An 18263-nucleotide genomic window follows, 5' to 3' on the forward strand; every position below is an offset into this window, starting at 1 on the left:
CCGGCCCAGGCCCTCAAGCCCGGCCCCAAGCCCGGCCCGGCCCCGCGCACGCGTGTCCCGCGGCGCTCCGGGGCACGGCCATGGCCACGCTGGAGAGCCTGGGCCTGGTGGGCACCATCGCCGAGGGGGACGCGGTGCCCGAGGAGCCCGAGTCTGACGACTCCGCGGATGAGGAGGTGAGGCTGGGCGGGCTCGGGGCGCGGGCGGGCGCGGCCCGGCCGGCTCGTGGCTCACGGGTGTTCCCGCAGGAGCTGTGCCGGGTGCCGGGCCCCAGGCGGCGGGGCCACAGGAGCGGGGACTTCAGCGCCGCGTTCGTGTTCGGGGAGGCGGAGGCCGGCGGGGAGGACGCCTGGGCGGCGGCGCTGCGGCAGCTCCGCGGCAAGGTGAGCGCTGGGGGGCCGGGATGGAGCTTGGTGCAGTGCCGGGGCACCGGCAGTGCCAGGGGCCACAGCGCCCAGTGCTCTCCTGGGCTCCTCTTACAGCTCCCCTCTGTGATTTTCTGCCTAGAGAGCAGCTACGACGCTGGATGAGAAGATTGAGAAAGTGAGACAGAAAAGGAAGCTCCAGGTCAGGGTCTTTCTCGTTACTGAAAAGACTGGTATGTGTTTGGCCATTCCTTCCCTCCAAGAGCATCCTGAGGCACAGGGCTCCAGGTGCAGCTCATCACCTTGGCTGGGTTTGCAGCCACACATGATGTGTTGCTGAACTGATAAGGATGCAGAATTATTAATGGTTGAAGTTAGGCAAAACCATGGATCTGTGAATGGGCTTGTAATAACAAGTCACCATCCCTGGAAGTGTTTAAGAAAAGACTGGACATGGCATTGAATGCCATGGTCTAGTTGCCATGTTGGTGTTCAGTCATAGGTTGGACTCCATGGATGTCAGAGGTCATTTCCAGCCTAAATTATTCCCCGATTCTGTAACAAGGAATACAAGCTCACAAAGAATTGAAGTTCCTTTTTTACCCTTTATTTTGAAAGCTTTTCTATTTTTAAATCTTTTTTTAGGAAAGGGAAGCTAAACAAACAAAAGCGAGAGATGAAGATGCGGAGGCTGAGGATAATCAAACCACAAAGAGGGAATGTGAGGACTTCAGTAGGGATGACGAAGATGTGGAGTCTGAGTATTCACTGGATGATGAAAGTATCTTCACAAAAGCAGGTATTAGCAGTACACAGAGCAATGGTCAGGAGCAAGAGTCTGACAGACTGTGGGCTCACTGGAGAAAACTCTGTAGTGAAGCCTTGCTGGGAGTGGGCAAGAACCTTTTATATTTTGTTGTCTTCCTTCTGCAACATTCCTTCTGATTTTAATCAAGCCTAATTTGAATGGTAGCCATAGTACTTTAATTGAACTCATCCCTTAGGAAGGATAATTACTTGGCATTTTTACTCCATTGCATGCCTCTACTTGTTTCTGAGGCTTCTCAATAGCTCAGAGCAAAAAGTATGAGATGAAGATAGTCACAATATCTTGTTATGTGTTTAGGTGTGCTTGTTAGTATCTGTCACATTTCTCTTCCTCTGCAGATAAGGTCAAAGTGAAGGAACGGAGGAAATCAAAAAAGGGACAAGTGGTAAGTGTTGGACAGTAGTAAAATTCCTCCAGCGTTTCTTGTGGAGGAATTTGCTTTGGTTAACAAACTGTAGCTAAAAAATCAGCCCAGAGCCCTATGATAAGATGTTATGTTGCTGCCTGTGTTGTTTCAGTTTTGTTGTTGTTCCTGTTTCTAGGAAGCAGAGAGCTTTTTTGAAGATGCATCTCAATATGATGATAACTTGTCATTCCAGGACATGAATCTTTCACGACCTTTGCTAAAGGTATTTACCTAATTTATTTGTTATATACATGACTCTGAAGAAAGTTGTACAGCATTTCCTCCACCAATTAGAACTTTCAAATTCCTCTTCTCCTTGCAACCACTCTGAAAAGGAAATTACGTGGGAGCTAGTGTGATAGTCTTTTAGGAGCCGTTGTTACAAATTAATGGAAACTGTTATTTGATTTGCAACGTGTCAATGCTACCTTGAGCTAGACTTATCACAGAATGGTTGAGGTTGGAAGGGGCCCCTGAGGTCATCTTGTCCAAGCCCCTGCTCAAGCAGGACCACCCAGAGCTGCTGCCCAGGAACGTGTCCAGATGCCTTTGAATTTCTCCAAGGATGGAGACTGCACAACCTCTCTGGGCACCCTGTGCCAGGGCTCAGTCACCCTCATGGGGAAAAGTAATTCTTGGTGTTCAGAGGGAACCTCCTGTGTTTGAGTTTGTGCCCATTGCCTCTGGTCCCATCCCTGGGCACCACTGAAAAGAGCCTGGTTTCATCTTCTTTCCACCCTCCTGTCAGGTATTTATATACATTGACAAGTCTTTTCTTCTTCAGGCCGAACAGTCCCAGCTCTGTCAGCCTTTCCCTGTGTGTGAGGTGCTCCCAGGCCCTTCATAATCTTTGTGGCCCTTTGCTGGTCTCTCTCTCCAGCATGTCTGTGTCTCGTATACTCAGGAGCCCAGGGTTGGACACAGTACTCCAGGTGTGGCCATACAAGAGACAGAGTTTAATTGCTGTATCTCCTTTGTAGGCAATCACAGCTCTCGGTTTCAAGCAACCAACTCCAATTCAGAAGGCTTGTATCCCAGTGGGTCTTCTGGGAAAGGATATTTGTGCCTGTGCTGCCACTGGGACAGGTAGGGGCTTGAGCAGGGCACCAGAACCGTGGAGAATCAGCTATTCACAATAATTGGTAATTCTTTTTAATTTTTTTCTTTAGGTAAAACAGCTGCCTTCATCTTGCCTGTCCTTGAGCGCCTGATTTACAAACCTCGTCAGGCTCCAATAACACGTGTTTTGGTTCTTGTGCCAACACGAGAACTGGGTATTCAGGTGCACTCTGTCACAAAACAGCTGGCACAGTTCAGCAGTGTCACAACTTGCCTTGCAGTAGGTGAGTATTAAGTTGTTTATGTGAACTGTACAGCTCACTGTAAACCACTATAGGGAACTGGGAATTCTGTGTTGTGAAACTGGAGGCTGTACAGTTATTATGCTTCTAGTAGATATGTTGTGGTTTAACATCTCACTTTCCAATATTGTGCTGTACTTGTTTGTTGGTGTCTGAGAAAGAAGATGTGGGGTCACTTCTATGTGTGAATGTGGTTTAATCTGAGTTGTTTCCCATTCCTCAGGCCGTTTGCATCCCTGTACTCTGCTGCAGCTGCTCGGGGGGTCAGCAGTCCGTGTTCTCTCTCTTTCAGGTGGCCTGGATGTGAAGACTCAGGAAGCAGCTCTGCGCTCTGGGCCAGACATTCTTATTGCCACTCCTGGGCGACTGATTGATCATCTCCACAACTGCCCTTCTTTCCACCTCAGCAGTGTTGAGGTGCTGATTTTGGATGAAGCAGACAGGTAGGGTCAGCAGGACAGCAGGGAAAAACATGGTAGTTTTCTCCTTCCCTTTTCCCAGGCTGTAGGGCTGTCTTTGTTGCCCTGCCTTAAGTAATGTTTCTTACCTACGACCAGTGAAGCTGCCTTAACCTTGCTGGTTTTCTCCTATGTAGGATGCTGGATGAGTACTTTGAGGAACAGATGAAGGAAATAATCAGGTTGTGCTCACACCACCGTCAGACAATGCTTTTCTCTGCCACAATGACAGAGGAGGTAAGAGAAGCTGCAGAGAAGCGTACTGAGGCAGGAAGTTGAATGGGAGTTTGCCTGGTCTTTTACCAGAAATCATGTGGACTTTTTTGTCCTTAACCTGTTTTTGTAGGTGAAAGATTTGGCTTCTGTTTCCCTGAAAAATCCCGTCCGAATTTTTGTGAACAGCAACACGGATGTTGCGCCTTTCCTGCGGCAGGAATTCATCCGGATCAGACCCAACCGAGAGGGGGACCGTGAGGCCATTGTAACAGGTTAGTGATGGGCAAAGACAGGCTGGAATCACTGAGTGACTACGGAGCAGGATTCTGAGGGGACTTTCTTTTAGCTCTCCTGACACGAACATTCCGAGATCACGTGATGCTGTTCACCCAGACCAAGAAGCAGGCTCACCGGATGCACATCCTGCTGGGACTGATGGGGCTGCGGGTCGGGGAGCTGCACGGGAACCTCTCTCAGGCACAGCGGCTGGAATCACTCAGGTATTAGCAGGCTTAGTTGGCAATCCTAGGCTAAAAAGAAGATCAAAGTTGGAAGTTTTGGGGCAGAAGCAGATTGCTACTTGCGTTGCTAATGCATTTGCTTTCTCTGCTCAGGCGCTTTAAGGATGAGCAGATTGATATCCTGGTAGCTACAGATGTGGCTGCACGTGGACTTGATATTGAAGGTGTTAAAACAGTGAGTATTTGCAGTGCTGAGGTTTTTAATGATGCCTTTAACGTTGTTTCCCTACTAACACCGTTTCTCTTACAGGTTATCAATTTTACCATGCCCAACACCACCAAACACTATGTCCATCGTGTGGGTCGGACAGCCAGAGCAGGCAAGGCTGGGCGTTCAGTCTCACTTGTGGGTGAGGAGGAGCGCAAGATGCTGAAGGATATTGTCAAGACTGCTAAAACAGCAGTGAAGGCCAGAATTCTCCCCCAAGGTACACACCTCACTGAGGTAAAAAGCAGGAGAGCAGTGCCCAGGGAATATCATGGTACAGGGGGACGCTGAAAGAGGTGCTGAAAAACAAGAGGGACTTGACATGAGCTGCCTCTGACGTTCACACGGTATTGCTTTCAGATGTCATATTAAAATTTCGAGAGAAGATTGAGAATCTAGAGAAAGATATCTATGCAGTTCTGTGCTTGGAGCGTGAGGAACGTGAGATGCAGCAGTCAGAGGCCCAGGTAAGCTTTTTTTTTTAAGGAAATTTTTTTTAGGATCTAGTATAGATATAGTCCATAATGAGGTTACCCTAAATGTACTTAACCTGCTTACTGTAGAAGGGAAAGAGACAAGTATTTTTTATCCACTGTGAGCTCACCTCTTTCCTAAATTGTCTCAGATCAATAAGGCAAAGAAGCAGCTGGAGACAGGAAAAAAAGAGACTGGAGGTGAGAGTTTGGAGCGGAGCTGGTTCCAGACCCGTGAAGAGAGGAAGAAGGAGAAATGTGAGTCATGACACTGCTGCCATGTTAAATTCTGTAGCTGCAACTGGCCTCTGCTCTCTGCTTTAGGAGGTTCTTTATTCTGTTTCTCTCTCTCTTTCCAGTGGCTAAAGCCCTGCAGGAATTTGACCTAGCATTGCGGGGGAAAAAGAAAAGGAAGAAATTTATGCAGGACACACAGAAAAAAGCCCAAATGACTGTGAGTACATTTATGGACAAGTGGGACCCTGGGTGGACTGTCAGAGTTTTCCCTTAGCAAAACCTCACATCACTGCAAACTTGCGTTTAAACATCTTTCAGCCAGAGGAAAGGTCACAGTTTGAAATCTTGAAATCTCAAATGTATGCTGAGCGTCTGGCCAAGAGGAATCGCCGAGCAAAGAGAGCCAGAGCCTTGCCAGAAGAGGAACCAGCAGCAGTACCAGCAGGTAGAGACTTGTTTTACAGCTAACTTACCTTATGTCACTTACTTTGCTAGAAATAGGTAAATTAAACTAGTTTGTGTAGAGGGAGGCATTGCTCTTTGAAGGAATGGCCACCAGTGCTGGCCAGGGTGCATGTTTGCAGAGAGCAGTTATCGCTCTTCCTGATGGTTAGGCTACTTGTTGTGGTCAAGAGGACTGGGATGATGCTGTGGCCTTCCATTTACAACCATTGTTCTGAATATTGTCTCTGTTAGGCCCTAAGAAGAAGAAAAAAGTGTCTGTGTTTGATGAAGAGCTGACCAACACGAGCAGGAAGGCTCTGAAGCAGTACCGTGCCGGGTAAGGTCTTAGCAGTATTACCTTAGTCCAGACTCTAGTAGATGAGATTTTTACATCTTTGGACTTTCTCAGGGATACCTTGACTGATACTGGGAGAAAAGGTGGGCAGGGTTCTTTTGAGAAGTACTGTGCTTGATATAGTTCTTGCTGTCTTACCTCTCCTCCTTCCCCTTTCTCTCAAAAGCCCTTCGTTTGAGGATCGAAAACGTCTGGGTATTGCCCAGCGCAGGAAAGGAGGAAACTTCAAATCCAAGTCCAGGTATAGCTCCCTTTACTTTCTTACTCAAGTTTGGGTTGTTTTTTTTTTTCCCCTGCTTTCTTTTTTCTTCTTCTTGTGATTGCTTGAAGGCCCTTGCTAAAAGGTTTGTTGGTTCTACGGTACCTTACCTTCCTACTGCAGGTCTGGGGGCAATCAAGGACACTGCCTTTAATAGCACATTCCTAGGCTTCTACTTGGGAAAATACTTTACCTGGAAAATACTCAGTGTTGCTCCTCATCTGTCACTGAGAGTTGGGCTGGAGGGGAATGTCATTTCAATTATCTTCTCTTTCAGGTACAAGAGGAAGTAAGAACTGTTGGCAGTTACCAGACAGGTAATTTCAGACATACTCTGTACAGAGCCTGGATTTCTTTGTACTGCAAGGAGACAACTTCAGTAAAGTTGAACGTTTTCTTCAAGGTCGGGAATAGCTCTGGGATATTTGCCAGTACTTGGTTGAAGACCCTGTGTTAAAACATCTGTAGCAGCCCATGCAATAAAGAATTATATTTTTTAGGAGGTTTACTCTGTTTTATAGCACAGCTGGAACACCTGAGAGCTGGGATCTGTTACATCTTTCTATCAGACTTTTAGTTCATGTAAGTCAAGTTGTCTTTAGGGCAAAAACTGAACAGTGCTTTGTTCATATACTTCTGTGATCTCAATTAATTAATAGAGCTGAAAAGGACTTCTGTTGTTGAGAGCCTATTCTTGTAATAGGAAAAAAAAAGTTTTTCAGACTGTTACAAAGATGGCTTTGGAGGTGACAGTCACAGGAATTACAACAAATCTCCAAGAGGCTGCTATCTGAAGGAATTATTATGTCCAAGGTGGGCAGAGTGGGCAGCTTCCTCCTAACTCCCCATGAAAGCAGCTCTAAGCTGAGGCAAAATGGAAGACTATAACCAGAACGGGGGCTGGTGTATTTTATTGTATATAATGATAGGTTTGCTCATCCTGGTTTTTGGTGTTTTCTTTTTACTAGAAGGAATGCAGATCCTCCTATAAAGACCAAACAGGTTTACTGCAGCCTCGATGCAAAACATCATAAATCACCCAGGTTCATTGTGCATAAAGCAGGGACCATTCTGATCAGTAGGCCATACTTAATTTCATTTAAATGTTAAATCTTTCTAGGAATTTTTACTACCTCCACTGTCCCAACCTTTTTTTTTTTTTTCCCCATCAGCCTTGGTAAATTTCAATGTTATGGTTTAATTCCTATAAGGAACACAGACCAACTGTTTCTGAGCTGTCTATACAAATTGAGCTTTTTGCCTCAAACCTGCTCTTCTGGGATGACCATAGTGCACCAATAAAAAATAACAGCTACACTCCTGAAATAAACAGGCCAGTACAACAGTGACTCCCAAGTATTGGGTTTTCCAACTTTATTAAAAAGGGCAACGTTGACAAGCAGTAAATATAAAATATACATTACAAAGGTTTGAGAGGTGGTACTGCTCGATGTATCCCCTTACTTAGGTCTTCTCACAGTCCAAAGGTACATCACTGACTAATCTCACGGTCTTGGTGGACGCATGCCAGGTGGAGGGGGTCCTGGGAATAAAGGAAAGAGTTGGAGAGGAAAGAAGCAGCAAGGCTAAACCAAAAAGACATTTTCCCTGTGCCCATTGTAGCCTTAGGACCCTTTTTTTTGGCACCAAAGCACTTACTGTCAACTAGCAGAGCTAGGGAGACATTGGAATGCATCACCCTTCAAACATCTTACAGCTTCTTATAGTTTCTAGGCAGGATAACCTGCACTCACCTCTCATTCCTGGGGGTGGTGGTCTCATTCCTGGTGGGGGCATTCCCATAGGAGCACCTCGGCCAGGTGGCATTCCCATTGGTGGGCCCATGGGTGGTCTCATGCCCGGAGGAGGTCCCATCATTCCTGAAGCCCGAGAAAAACCAAAGCATGTAAATCCAGCTGAATATTCAAGGCACTAGCTGGACATCAGGATATCCTCCTTAATACCAGTTCTTCATCAGACTGGGATAACTACCTCTTTATCACCAATTCTGCCACAGAACGTGAGCTCCTTGCTACCCCACTGTACAGAGTGACTCCTACCTGGAGGAGGGGCTCCTCTGCTCATGGGTGGGGGGGGACCCCCACGCCCTGGGGTGTACTGAGTTGGGGCTCCTGCAATGCTGGCAGTGGCTGCTGCAGCAGCAGCTGCGACTGTTCCACGGCCCTGGGGTGTCATCACCTGCAGACAAAATTAACAGGCTCACAGAAAAACAGCACAACATCTGCTTTGTATTAATAACTCAAATATAAGCAACACTGAAATTCCCCTTCAGAAAAATCATGCCAGCCTCCTCTAACGTATTAAATGATGCTACAAACTTATAATAAAATTCCAAGGATACCACTTGAGTTATGTGCAAAAAGCTGCATTTTTCAACCCTCTTCTTCATCATGTAAGAAAGTTCCTAGGGCAATCTAGCACCAAAAAGCCTCACTAGGCTCAAACTTCATGGTAATGGGTTTCTTACATCACACTGGTACCAAAAAATAAAAGCCATATGGGTCACAGCATCTCACCTGTTGGGATGGTCCTCCCACTCCTCTGACAGGGCCAGCTAATCCTGCTGGAGCCTGTGGCATGGGAGCACCAGCTGGTACTCCCCTCCCTGCTGCTCTCCCAACTCCAGGTCCTCCGGCAGCACCAGCAAGAGGAACCCGTGCAATTCCAGTCTGAAAAGAGAGCCCCCAAAAAGAAAGATTTATCAAAATTAAAGTCCTCAGTCCCTAGGGATGCCCACAGCCCTCTTCTGTCCAATTAAACATCCAAGCCCACAAAGGAACAAGAGCTTCCTGCAGTGAAATTTGTTGGACCTAGTCACAACAGCATCTGGAAGGCTAGAACAGCACAATAGTAGCATTCCCCTGCAAGGAAGCAAATATATCGGATATCCCTTCTCTTTCTGCTTAGTTCTGTGCTCATTCTTACATCTTTTGGAGGTGGTCCTTCAACCGTCATGGATACCAGGTTTTCCCCTCGCAGCAACACAAGACCAAGGACTCGTTTCTCTTCCCGCTCTGGCTGTTTTGAATTTTTAGGTCTGGTGAGAAGAAAACATTGCAAAACAGAAGAAGAAAAAAAATGAATGAACGATGCTCCTTGAATTTACAAGGATATATATGACTAGGCTGCTTCTCCAGAGAGGAGAGCCTGCCACAAAAATCATATTTTTATATGTCTCAAACTAAGCATATAGAGAAGTCTAAACCGTTACAACTGGCATCACAGAGGGGTATATTTTGGTTATTTGGAAGGAACTGAAGCAAGGTGCCTCTTGAACGATGATAGTTTGGGGATTTGCCCAGTAAGACTAAACGCATGAGTGTTCCAGCAGACGATGCCCCGGCTCTCGCCCCGGGGCCCCTCCGCAGGACCGGGGGCCCCGCCCGCCGGCCCCGCCGCTCACTTGATCTTGCGGAACTCGTCGCAGTCGCAGAGGATGAGGTTCATGTGCTTGTCGAAGGCCTTGAACGTGCCGATGAAGACGCGCCCGTCCTGCAGGATGCACCGCATGCGGTAGTCGATGTGCTGCAGCATCTTGCTGCTCTTGCCCACCGTCTGCAAAGAGACCGCCGGGTTAACCCGCGGGCCGAGCGGGGCTCGCCCCATCCCCATCGCCATCCCCGCGGGGGCTCACCATGGCTGCGGCTCTCGGTGCTCCCTCCCGCCGCCGCAAACACCGCTCCCGCCGCGCCGCCTCGCCCCGCACACACGGCGGAAGCTCCGACGCGCGGACCCCGCGACTTCCGCCCGCCCTGCGCGGGCACCGCCCGTTCCGGCGCTCCGCGGACGCGCTTCCCGGGGCGGGACGGACGCGGCGGGGCGGGGGCTGCGCGGAGCTCCGCGGCCCCGCTGTCGGGGCAGAGGGAGCCGAGCGCGGCCGCGCCGCCGCCCCAGAGCCCCGCGCCGGCCCGGGCGCCCGCCCTGCATGAGCCCCGGCGGCCCCTGGCGCTCGCAGCCGCGCCCGGAGGCGGCGCCCCGTGGGCACGGGGTGCTGACGTGAGCCCTCCCGCGGCGGCCCCGCAGGCGAGGAGGGACGGGGGACGCTCGGTCAGAGGGACTGAGGAGGCTGCCGACACCCGGGGTGGGGAGGGGGGCTGCCGCTGGGGGTGGCGGGGCCGGCGGGTCGTGCGGCTGCGGGCGGGCGGGCTCGGGTGTCCATGTTCTCCGTGTTCTCCGTTTTCTCCATGTTATCCATGTTCTCCGTGGTCTCCATGGCAGCGCGGCGGGCGCATGACGCGCCCATGGGCGGTGCCGGGGCGGCCGGAGCGCGGAGCGGCCGCGGCGGGTCCGGGTGAGCGCGGGCGGGGATGCGGAGGGGATGGGGAGCCGCAGCCGTCGGGGCAGCCGTCGGGGCAGCGCCTCGAAGCGCGAGTCTGCTGCCTCCCCAGACCCCGCTGCCTCCCCAGACCCCGCTGCCTCCCCAGAGCCCGCTGCCTCCCCAGACCCCGCTGCCTCCCCCGCCCGCCGCCCTCCCCAGGCTCCGGCTCCGGGGGTCGCCCGCCCGTCCCCGCAGCCCCCGCTGTGCATCCCCGGCTGCCCCCGGAGGGGCGAGTCCGCCGCTCCCTCGGGGCCCGAGGCACGGCACGGACAGCGCTTTGCAGAAAAAAAAAAAAAAAATCGTTTAGCACCTTAAATCGGGCTTTGGCCCAAGCTTCAGGAGGGGCCGACTCGCTGTCGGCTTTCAGCTCACATGACTGATTAAAAATAATTAAAAAAGCAGTTCTCTTTTTGCTTGTTGCTGTCGGTTTCTCTCTTTGCCAGGATGTGGCCTGTGCCAAGCTGTGCTGGAATGTGCTCGACGAGAGCACGTAGGCTTAGTGTTGTACAGCCAAAGTGCAGCCATGGAAGGCCTTTGGAGGAATGTGAGATTCCAGAGATGGATTCTGAGCCATTTGGTTCTTTGGTTCCTCTAGTGAAGGATGTTTCTTATTGCTTGTTATGTGAGGTAGCATAGAAAGAAAACTGTGTAGCCCTGGGGTTGGACTCTGCTGCCTACTACACTTTCATGCTGCTTGGCCAAGGTGTCTTCTCTACACGCCTGTCCAGTTAGTCCTTCTGCCAACATCACTTCCACCTTTCCCTTGGCCTGTTGGCTCCGTCTGGGGACTTTCTGAGATCTGACTGGGGTGTTTTGTTGCATCTACAGGTTTCAGAAGCTGCATCTATTTGCTTGTTGACTGGGTGATTCTACCAGGCAGCTTTTCTTTTTCAGGGAATGTTCTTTCATCCTCCTCATTTTCATTCTGTGTGCAGCACACTTTGTTCTCTATCTGTAATGAAAAGAAGATTGAGTTTGTGAATAGGGAAGTTCTGCTTAAAATACTCCAGTTGTTTTAGCTTGCAGCTTCTCAGAAGTCTTTTGAATAGTGTGTTTTTAGTGGTTGTGCTGATTTCTTGCCCTGCAGCTACCCCTGCACCACTGCTTTGTATGACAGAGCTCACTCTGCAGAAGCAGAGGGAATTAATTTTTTATGGATTTCGGCTTGGCTGCTGTCTCCCTCTGTAAAACTGTGGGAATTGTTTACATGCTGTTGTTGTGAAGAATGTGCTGTGAGAGACCTATAAGTAACTGATAATCACAATTATGGAAAATCACAGTCTGTGCTTCATGGGAGATTCTGAACAGTCATTTTATCAGCTCTATCACTATTGCACTGCAAAATATCCATTGTAAAACTGAACATCTGATGCCTCTCTTGTCTGCAGACATGCAGTGAAATCGTTTCAAAGCATGCTTTTGGCAGACAACCTGGTGCTAAGAGGCTGACCTGAAGTACCCTTTGTATTCATAGTCCACTCTTCATTTTTCTCTTCTGGAAAGCTGCTCCTGCTGAGCCACTGATCCGTGTGGGTTCTTCAAAGGATTGTTTGACCCAGGCTGTTTGAAGAGTTTCCTACCTTTTTTAATTTTTAATTCTTACTTCTCTGGGTTCTGCTTAGCCAATTCCTCTTGGTCTTCAAATCTCTGCCTTAGCAGAGATACCTGGTATCTGTTCCTTGGTGCTGCTGTGCAAAGAAACAGTCTTTAAGCTCTATTTGTTTCGCTGTGTATTTGCTGTGCCTTGAATACTGATTGGAACATGGTTGCCAGTCGTGAGTGGGTGCTCATTTATGGAAGAAATTTGGGGCAGAAATAGTCTTAAAGATCATGGTGAATTACTTTGCATTTGTATGCAGCTGAGAGCTTTTTTTTTTTTTTTTGAGATATCAAGAGAGTGCAACACAGCTTGGCTGGTCCCTGTTTTCAGTGGTGAGGGTATCAGGGAAGCTGCAGGTAGAGTGCATGGATTCTGGGAGCTGTGGGCCAACCTCTGCAGTATTTTTTTTATGGAACAGGACATTTATATGGCATTTAGGGGCATGTTTTAGTGGTGGGCTGTGCCGTGTTAGGGTTACAGTTGGACTTGGTAATCTTAAGGGTATTTTCCAGCCTAAATGGTTCTGTGATTTCTGTGCAATTTCCCATAATATCAGTGTTTCTGTTCTAATGGGCACTTCCTCTCTCTGAATGAGGCATGTTCTTTGCATGGAAAAAGACAAGTTAGAGATTTGCAAAGCTACTACCTCTAGTAATCTGGGTGCCTGTTTTGGCATATAAAGTACCATTTTTCCTTCTACTCTTTAGTAGCACCTTGCAATGTAAGTCACAGTGCAAATAAAAGGCTGTGACTGTTCTGCAAGAGGCTGAAGGGAGAGGTGGTAATTAGATGCTAATTACTTGTGGGTATATTAGTTTAAAAGTTGCAAATTCAGTTCTTAATACTCCAGGAAGTAATCTTTGAGCCTTGTCTCTTCACTGTGTATTTGTCGTGCCTTGAACACTGAATGGGTTTGATGTTTTCTAATTGCAAATTGGCTCACTCAGGGGAGCAGTAATTACCTATTCAGTTATTACAAGCCAGTCTGGTTATTTGAGATGGTGTGTGTGTGCTTCTGCACAGGACTGAGTTTTCTCAGGCTGTCAGGTTTAGGCCATCATAGTCTTTAATTGCTGAATGGAGAAGAGTGAGTGGAAATCACACACCTTTTGGGAACTGCCTGTCTGTTTCTAGATCTAATACATGGAAACCTTGATATCCTGCAGATCTGGGGGTGTCATACAGATTGGGCACTTTGGGGAGTACATGCAGAACTACTGATTGTATGCCAGTAATTGCCAATATATACTTAAAGATTTAGTTGATCTATTGCTGCAAGAGACATTTGAAAGTCTAAATTATTTTTACTTTATTGTAGTGTGTGTGTAACTTGGGAAAAAGGAAGTGAGGAAGACTGATTCATATTTTTATTGGGTTCATCCGTCTTTTTGCAAGACAACAATGTTGTGTAAGCTCTGACTTCTTATGGCTGCTGCTGTGGAGTACGTTGGGTCAGCAGGCTTTCCTGGTTCTGCCTTGTCTCTTTATTACACTGTACTTGAATGTCAGAGGAAGCATTTTTGGATCAGGAGGGACTCTTCTGACTTGCAGCGTGCTGTGCTTGGCAGACTTTTGCTGTCCTCAGACGTATCAGGTATTGACCACTGATTTGTGAAGAGGCTGAAGGAAACTGGTATGAGTAAGCTTGCATTGGATACCCCAGTAATAAGTGCTGAACAGGGGGCTTCAGCCTTTTAAATATATCTGGGCTCAAAGCTTTCCTGTCTTTATGAAGACTCCTAAGTGCTTTGCTCTGCTTATGCATTGAGGCAAGGTACAATTCTGGTCCTGGTTCCTTATTCTTTATTGCCTGAATTTCTAGTTTACTTTGGAGACCAGAAGATGAACTGCTTCAGGACGAGCGTGGAATAAAGGAGTAGAGCCTAAATTATTGATTGTAATGGATGGGAAAATAGCACCAGCAGCTCTGTATGCCTTCAGGGTTAGAGGCCTCTTGAGAACATATTTGCTGCAAGTTCACATGTCTCTGTTAGCAAAGAGTAAATTGTCTGTCTTGGAATGAGAGAATAGAGTACTGGTAATCAAAATTTGAGAAGAAATTTGTGATAAGACATGCTCATGGGGTTTGGAGGCAGTGTTTCCATAGGACACCATAGGCTCTGTGCTTTCTGTTTGTGAATTAGCTTGGCTCTGTGGGCTGTGAAGGCTTCTTTGAAACACTAATTTAATTAAACCCTCTTATGAGCAGTCTTCCTTTGTGTGGCCTCACCTTGTCCAACCCTCAGGAGGGAAGCTACCTGGACACTGTGTTTCTGCTCCCACATACTGACAGCAGCCAGGCCTGGGGAGTTATTTCCTTGCTACCCCTGTGAACTGACCTGGCAATACAGATGGTGGGTGCTAGATGGGGCTTTGCTGAGCAGAGCAAAGCCCTCCCTCCTTCTTGGGAGTAGCCTGACAAGCTCTCAGAGCTATTCTAGGTGATAAGGTTGGACGTGCCATTTCATGCTGTGCTGTTTTAGTGTGAGGCCTTGATCTCTGCTAGGGTGGGTGTTTTGTCCCTGTCAGGCCCAGGAAACCATAACGCTGATGTGTCTGGTGTTTTGAATTTCGTGTTAGATCCAATGTAACAAGTGAAATGGTTTTCAGAGAGATACTCACTGATCTTTCTCTTAACAGGTGTGGAGGTGTATGCTGTTGTAAAGGCACTTGGAGGAGTCTGGAGCAATGCCACCGCCTTCAGACATTGTGAAAGTGGCTGTTGAGTGGCCGGGTGCCAATGCCCAGCTGCTGGAGATAGATCAGGTGAGACCTGGTAACCAGATGGGGTTGATACTGGAATGTGGGAAGCATAGAAATGGGCAGTATTCCTTTCTGGTTGAGAGGAACATGGCTACTGAGGACTCTCTTTCTGTTCTAGAAAAGGCCTCTTGCATCCATCATCAAGGAGGTCTGTGATGGGTGAGTAGTTCTCTGGGAACCCTTGTGGAGAAAGTCTGTCCCGCTGACAAATCTTGCTGGGGTACTGTGGAAAGTCTCTGCTGCTTGATCATGTGCTGCAAGCACAATCCATGCTGCCTGCTGCCAGTTTTGGCCATGCAATGGGCTGGGTTTAAGTTGTGAAGAAAAGGATCTCCCGGAAAATGAGGGCCTTCCATCTTCATTCCAGTTCTAAGTGTGTGTCTATGTGTGCCCTAGGGTCGGTTTCTCTGAGGATTGGCCCATCCTGCTGTTACCAAAGTGTAGGCCTCCTCAGATGCTCCACAGAATTGATTTAGAGTAGGCTGGAGTCTCACATTCCCCTCAAGAGGAGGGTGTTTTCTCTTCTCTTTGGGAGACCTGACTTCCCCTGCTAAAGCTTTGCTTGAAAGTTCTTTTGCACCCTGCTGGGATCGAGCTCCATTTCCTAATTGAGAACCAGAAGAAAGAGGAGGAAGAAGCTTATGTGTCCTTCTTCTTCCTCTACCAGGTGGTCCCTGCCAAACCCTGAGTACTACACCCTGCGGTACGCTGATGGTCCCCAGCTGTACATCACAGAGCAGGTCAGTGTGAGGCAGCAGCTTGCTGCCATCCCAGGGGAGAGTGCAGAATATCTTGGACTGGTGGGTGGAACAGTACTGGCACTAATCTTTGAGGGGCAGCATCTTTGCTCTCAGACTCGCACTTGAATGCTGTCATTCAGCTGAGGAGCCTTGCACTTCTCCCTTTGGGTGCCCATGGGTGTGGGGGCTCAGGGTCTCAATTCCAATGCCCTCAGCAGGGTTGTGTGATGTGAGAACCCTTTACTCGTGCATACAGATGTGCACTGCAGATCCAGTTGCGTTCTTTCCCTCCTACTTTTCCGCAGTTTAAAGTTTGTGTTTTCTTTCAGACTCGCTGTGACATCAAGAATGGAACTATCCTGCAGCTGGCAGTCTCCCCGGTAAATGCTTCCTCACATCCTTCGTTCTCAATGACTATCCATGGAAGACAGGCTGTTTCTTGCCTCTTGGCTTTTCTTTCTCCTTCTCCCCAAATTTCAGGGGAATTCCCTTCATTTTGGGCCGTTCTGCACAATGAGGCACACACTCTTTGTTTTCCATCCTGACAGTGGTGTGTGTCTTTCCTCTGGATGCTCTGCCCTTTTATAGGACTTTCTGTAACCCAGTCTGCAGCTTTAGTGCATCCCCTAGATTAGGATGTTGTGAAGCACCTGAGAAATGCATTCTCAGTATGAGTGCACTTAGTATGGTCAGTTGGAAGGCAACAGTTTCAATAACTTAATGCAAAAAATTAAAGGAGAGACAAATTTGATGCAGATGGGGTGGTTCCTGCTGAATTCTTGCTATTGTGATCTCAGCAGTTGTCTTTTGCAGAGTTGCTGCAGCTTCCTTTTTATTTAAATTCTTAAACCTTTTCTGTGCAAGTGTCAGTGGATAGAGCTGAGAGTGAGTAGAACTGGAAGAAGTTACTTGGACAAGAGGTAGTTGAGAGGATATCATTGATCTGTGTCTGAGAAATCTTATGGAATGTCTCATGAATATACAAAATGTGCTTGTGCTTCTCTTTGAATCTCTGAGACTTGTGTTTAATACCATATTTCTTTAACAGTGTTGCTCCATATTTCTATGGGAAAAAACCTCTACTCATCTCACCAGAAAGAAAAACAAGCATTTGCTCTAACTTGTAAAATAGCATTTTACCTCCTGCTTGGCTGTAACCATTGCTGAGTGCGGCCTTTTTTTAGTCTTTCTTAGTCTTACTGGCTGCTGCTACTGAATTTATCTTTGCTGGCGTCTCTCTACCCTGGCTCTGCTCTCTCTGCCCACCCAGGGCCTTCTGACAGAATGCTGATGCTGGTGACAGAACTCAGGCTGCAGGTAACTGGTCTGTAACTGGCACCATCCCTCTTTCCTGCCAGTCTAGGGCAGCTCGCCAGCTGATGGAGAGGATCCAGTCCCACAGCATGGAAGCACGACTGGATGCCATGAAGGAACTGGCCAAACTTTCAGCAGACGTGACCTTTGCCACAGAGTTCATCAACATGGAAGGGATTACGGTGCTGACACGGCTTGTGGAGAGCGGGACCAAGCTGCTGTCCCAGTAAGTTCCTGTCTTCCAGGACTCTGAAACAGAGGGCCTCAAATAAGGGGCTGATTTTGTTTGCTGAAGTGGCATAAAGCAGCTAACCTCACAGCAAAGTTGAACTGTTTAAACAAAGTCTTTCTAGTCCTTGGCTAAACCTCGTAAGGCAAAAGGAGTGTTTTGGTGGTGGTTCATCCTGGAGCTGCCTGGCACTGGCTTTGTCTGGCATGAGGCAGCCTCAGCTTCTCCTCACAGAGGCTGCCCTGCACCCCCCTGCATTTCTTGCAATTCCTGCATTTTTTGTAATCTTCACCGTTCTGTCTTGTGGTTATATACTAAATTTTCCACAGTTCATGCTGTGCTCTCATTTTATTTCAAGTCAGGTCCCAATATTTAGAGAAGGACAATGAATTTTTCTTTGCTTTTCTCTGATGTTAAAACATGTTTTTTCCTCTGAATAGCCAAGTGCTGATGCAGGTGGTTGCAAGTCTCTGGTGGCAGGACTAGGGACTTATTGTTGCTATTTTTAATTTGTGCTTGTCATCAGGAAAAATAAAATGTCTTTCTGCAATACATTTCTACAACAGTAAAATTGTCTGCGTAAATGAATATACTTTATTGCTCCTCCAGGTGTGAAATCGTAGCCTGTTTTATTAAAAGGTGGTGACATTTTTCTCTTACCCAGCTTATTCAGCTTGGACAGGCTTTTTTTCTTGCTGCCAGATCTCTTGTAACAGCATTCTTCATTTTCTCAGTTACAGTGAAATGTTGGCTTTCACCCTGACTGCCTTCTTGGAGCTCATGGACCACGGAATTGTCTCCTGGGACATGGTCTCAATAACCTTCATCAAACAGGTGAGTTTGGGTGGAGGGGGTGAGTGGATACTGTTTCTTTTCATGCTTTAACTCAGCTTCCAGGAAGAGCAAAGAGCAGAATGACTCTGCTGGTCCCTCTGTTTGCAGATTGCAGGGTATGTGAGCCAGCCCATGGTGGACGTGTCCATCCTCCAGCGGTCCCTGGCCATCCTGGAGAGCATGGTGCTCAACAGCCAGACCCTGTACCAGAAGATTGCCCACCTGCAAGTGTGAGTGTCCACCCAGCAACAGTGTGATTTGTATCCATTTTTTGTGTGCCTGTCAATTTTAAAACACGTCCTTTTAAATTTA

The 18263-nt window shown here is 48.0% G+C and overlaps 3 protein-coding genes across 5 annotated transcripts in view; 2 read left to right on the forward strand and 1 right to left on the reverse strand.

Moving 5' to 3' along the window:
* Nucleotides 1-43: 43 nt before the first annotated feature.
* DDX27 (DEAD-box helicase 27) lies at nt 44-6801 on the forward strand. 3 transcript variants are annotated; one of them, XM_017822630.1, is made up of 21 exons: nt 44-176; nt 249-383; nt 508-567; nt 1011-1164; nt 1533-1579; nt 1737-1823; nt 2581-2686; nt 2770-2943; nt 3254-3404; nt 3557-3656; nt 3766-3907; nt 3982-4135; nt 4250-4584; nt 4725-4831; nt 4990-5095; nt 5197-5291; nt 5393-5519; nt 5771-5855; nt 6040-6114; nt 6410-6449; nt 6536-6801. In XM_017822630.1, exons 1-20 carry the CDS (start codon nt 81-83, stop codon nt 6423-6425), a joined length of 2352 nt encoding a protein of 783 aa, XP_017678119.1. In that variant the 5' UTR covers nt 44-80; the 3' UTR covers nt 6426-6449; nt 6536-6801. The 3 variants fall into 3 exon arrangements, with proteins under 3 accessions (XP_017678119.1, XP_017678117.1, XP_017678120.1); XM_017822631.1 differs by having other exon boundaries at nt 45-176; nt 4250-4331; nt 4407-4584; nt 6410-6801; XM_017822628.1 differs by having other exon boundaries at nt 6410-6801.
* Nucleotides 6802-7474: 673 nt separating this feature from the next.
* SNRPB (small nuclear ribonucleoprotein polypeptides B and B1) lies at nt 7475-9895 on the reverse strand. Its single transcript, XM_017822634.1, has 7 exons — nt 9788-9895; nt 9557-9708; nt 9079-9190; nt 8670-8822; nt 8193-8331; nt 7887-8012; nt 7475-7675 (listed from the first exon to the last, which is right to left on the reverse strand). Exons 1-7 carry the CDS (start codon nt 9788-9790, stop codon nt 7638-7640), a joined length of 723 nt encoding a protein of 240 aa, XP_017678123.1. The 5' UTR covers nt 9791-9895; the 3' UTR covers nt 7475-7637.
* A 48-nt stretch (nt 9896-9943) lies between these two features.
* Nucleotides 9944-18263, forward strand: part of ELMO2 (engulfment and cell motility 2) — an 18603-nt gene continuing 10283 nt past the window's right edge. The window contains exons 1-8 of the mRNA XM_017822569.1: nt 9944-10200; nt 14712-14837; nt 14953-14993; nt 15502-15574; nt 15904-15954; nt 16933-17114; nt 17852-17951; nt 18060-18179. Coding sequence (XP_017678058.1) covers nt 14760-14837; nt 14953-14993; nt 15502-15574; nt 15904-15954; nt 16933-17114; nt 17852-17951; nt 18060-18179 — 645 coding nt within the window. The 5' untranslated portion in view covers nt 9944-10200; nt 14712-14759. The remainder of the gene's footprint in view (nt 10201-14711; nt 14838-14952; nt 14994-15501; nt 15575-15903; nt 15955-16932; nt 17115-17851; nt 17952-18059; nt 18180-18263) is intronic.

The sequence above is a fragment of the Lepidothrix coronata genome, unplaced genomic scaffold (assembly GCF_001604755.1).
Source record: "Lepidothrix coronata isolate B3197 unplaced genomic scaffold, Lepidothrix_coronata-1.0 Scaffold99, whole genome shotgun sequence".
Taxonomy (NCBI): domain Eukaryota; kingdom Metazoa; phylum Chordata; class Aves; order Passeriformes; family Pipridae; genus Lepidothrix; species Lepidothrix coronata.

What these genes read in the sequence shown, in the direction of transcription:
- SNRPB (XM_017822634.1), bottom strand. An exon ending in CAGAGGAGCCCCTCCTCCAG is followed by an intron (nt 8,013 to 8,192) that starts GTAGGAGTCACT and finishes CTCGGGCTTCAG; the next exon opens with GAATGATGGGACCTCCTCCG. An exon ending in ACCACCCCCAGGAATGAGAG is followed by an intron (nt 7,676 to 7,886) that starts GTGAGTGCAGGT and finishes CTTTATTCCCAG; the next exon opens with GACCCCCTCCACCTGGCATG.
- DDX27 (XM_017822628.1), top strand. Translation starts at nt 81, where the DNA reads ATGGCCACGCTGGAGAGCCTGGGCCTGGTGGGCACCATCGCCGAGGGG. An exon ending in CTGCCACAATGACAGAGGAG is followed by an intron (nt 3,657 to 3,765) that starts GTAAGAGAAGCT and finishes CTGTTTTTGTAG; the next exon opens with GTGAAAGATTTGGCTTCTGT. An exon ending in CTGAAGCAGTACCGTGCCGG is followed by an intron (nt 5,856 to 6,039) that starts GTAAGGTCTTAG and finishes TTCTCTCAAAAG; the next exon opens with CCCTTCGTTTGAGGATCGAA.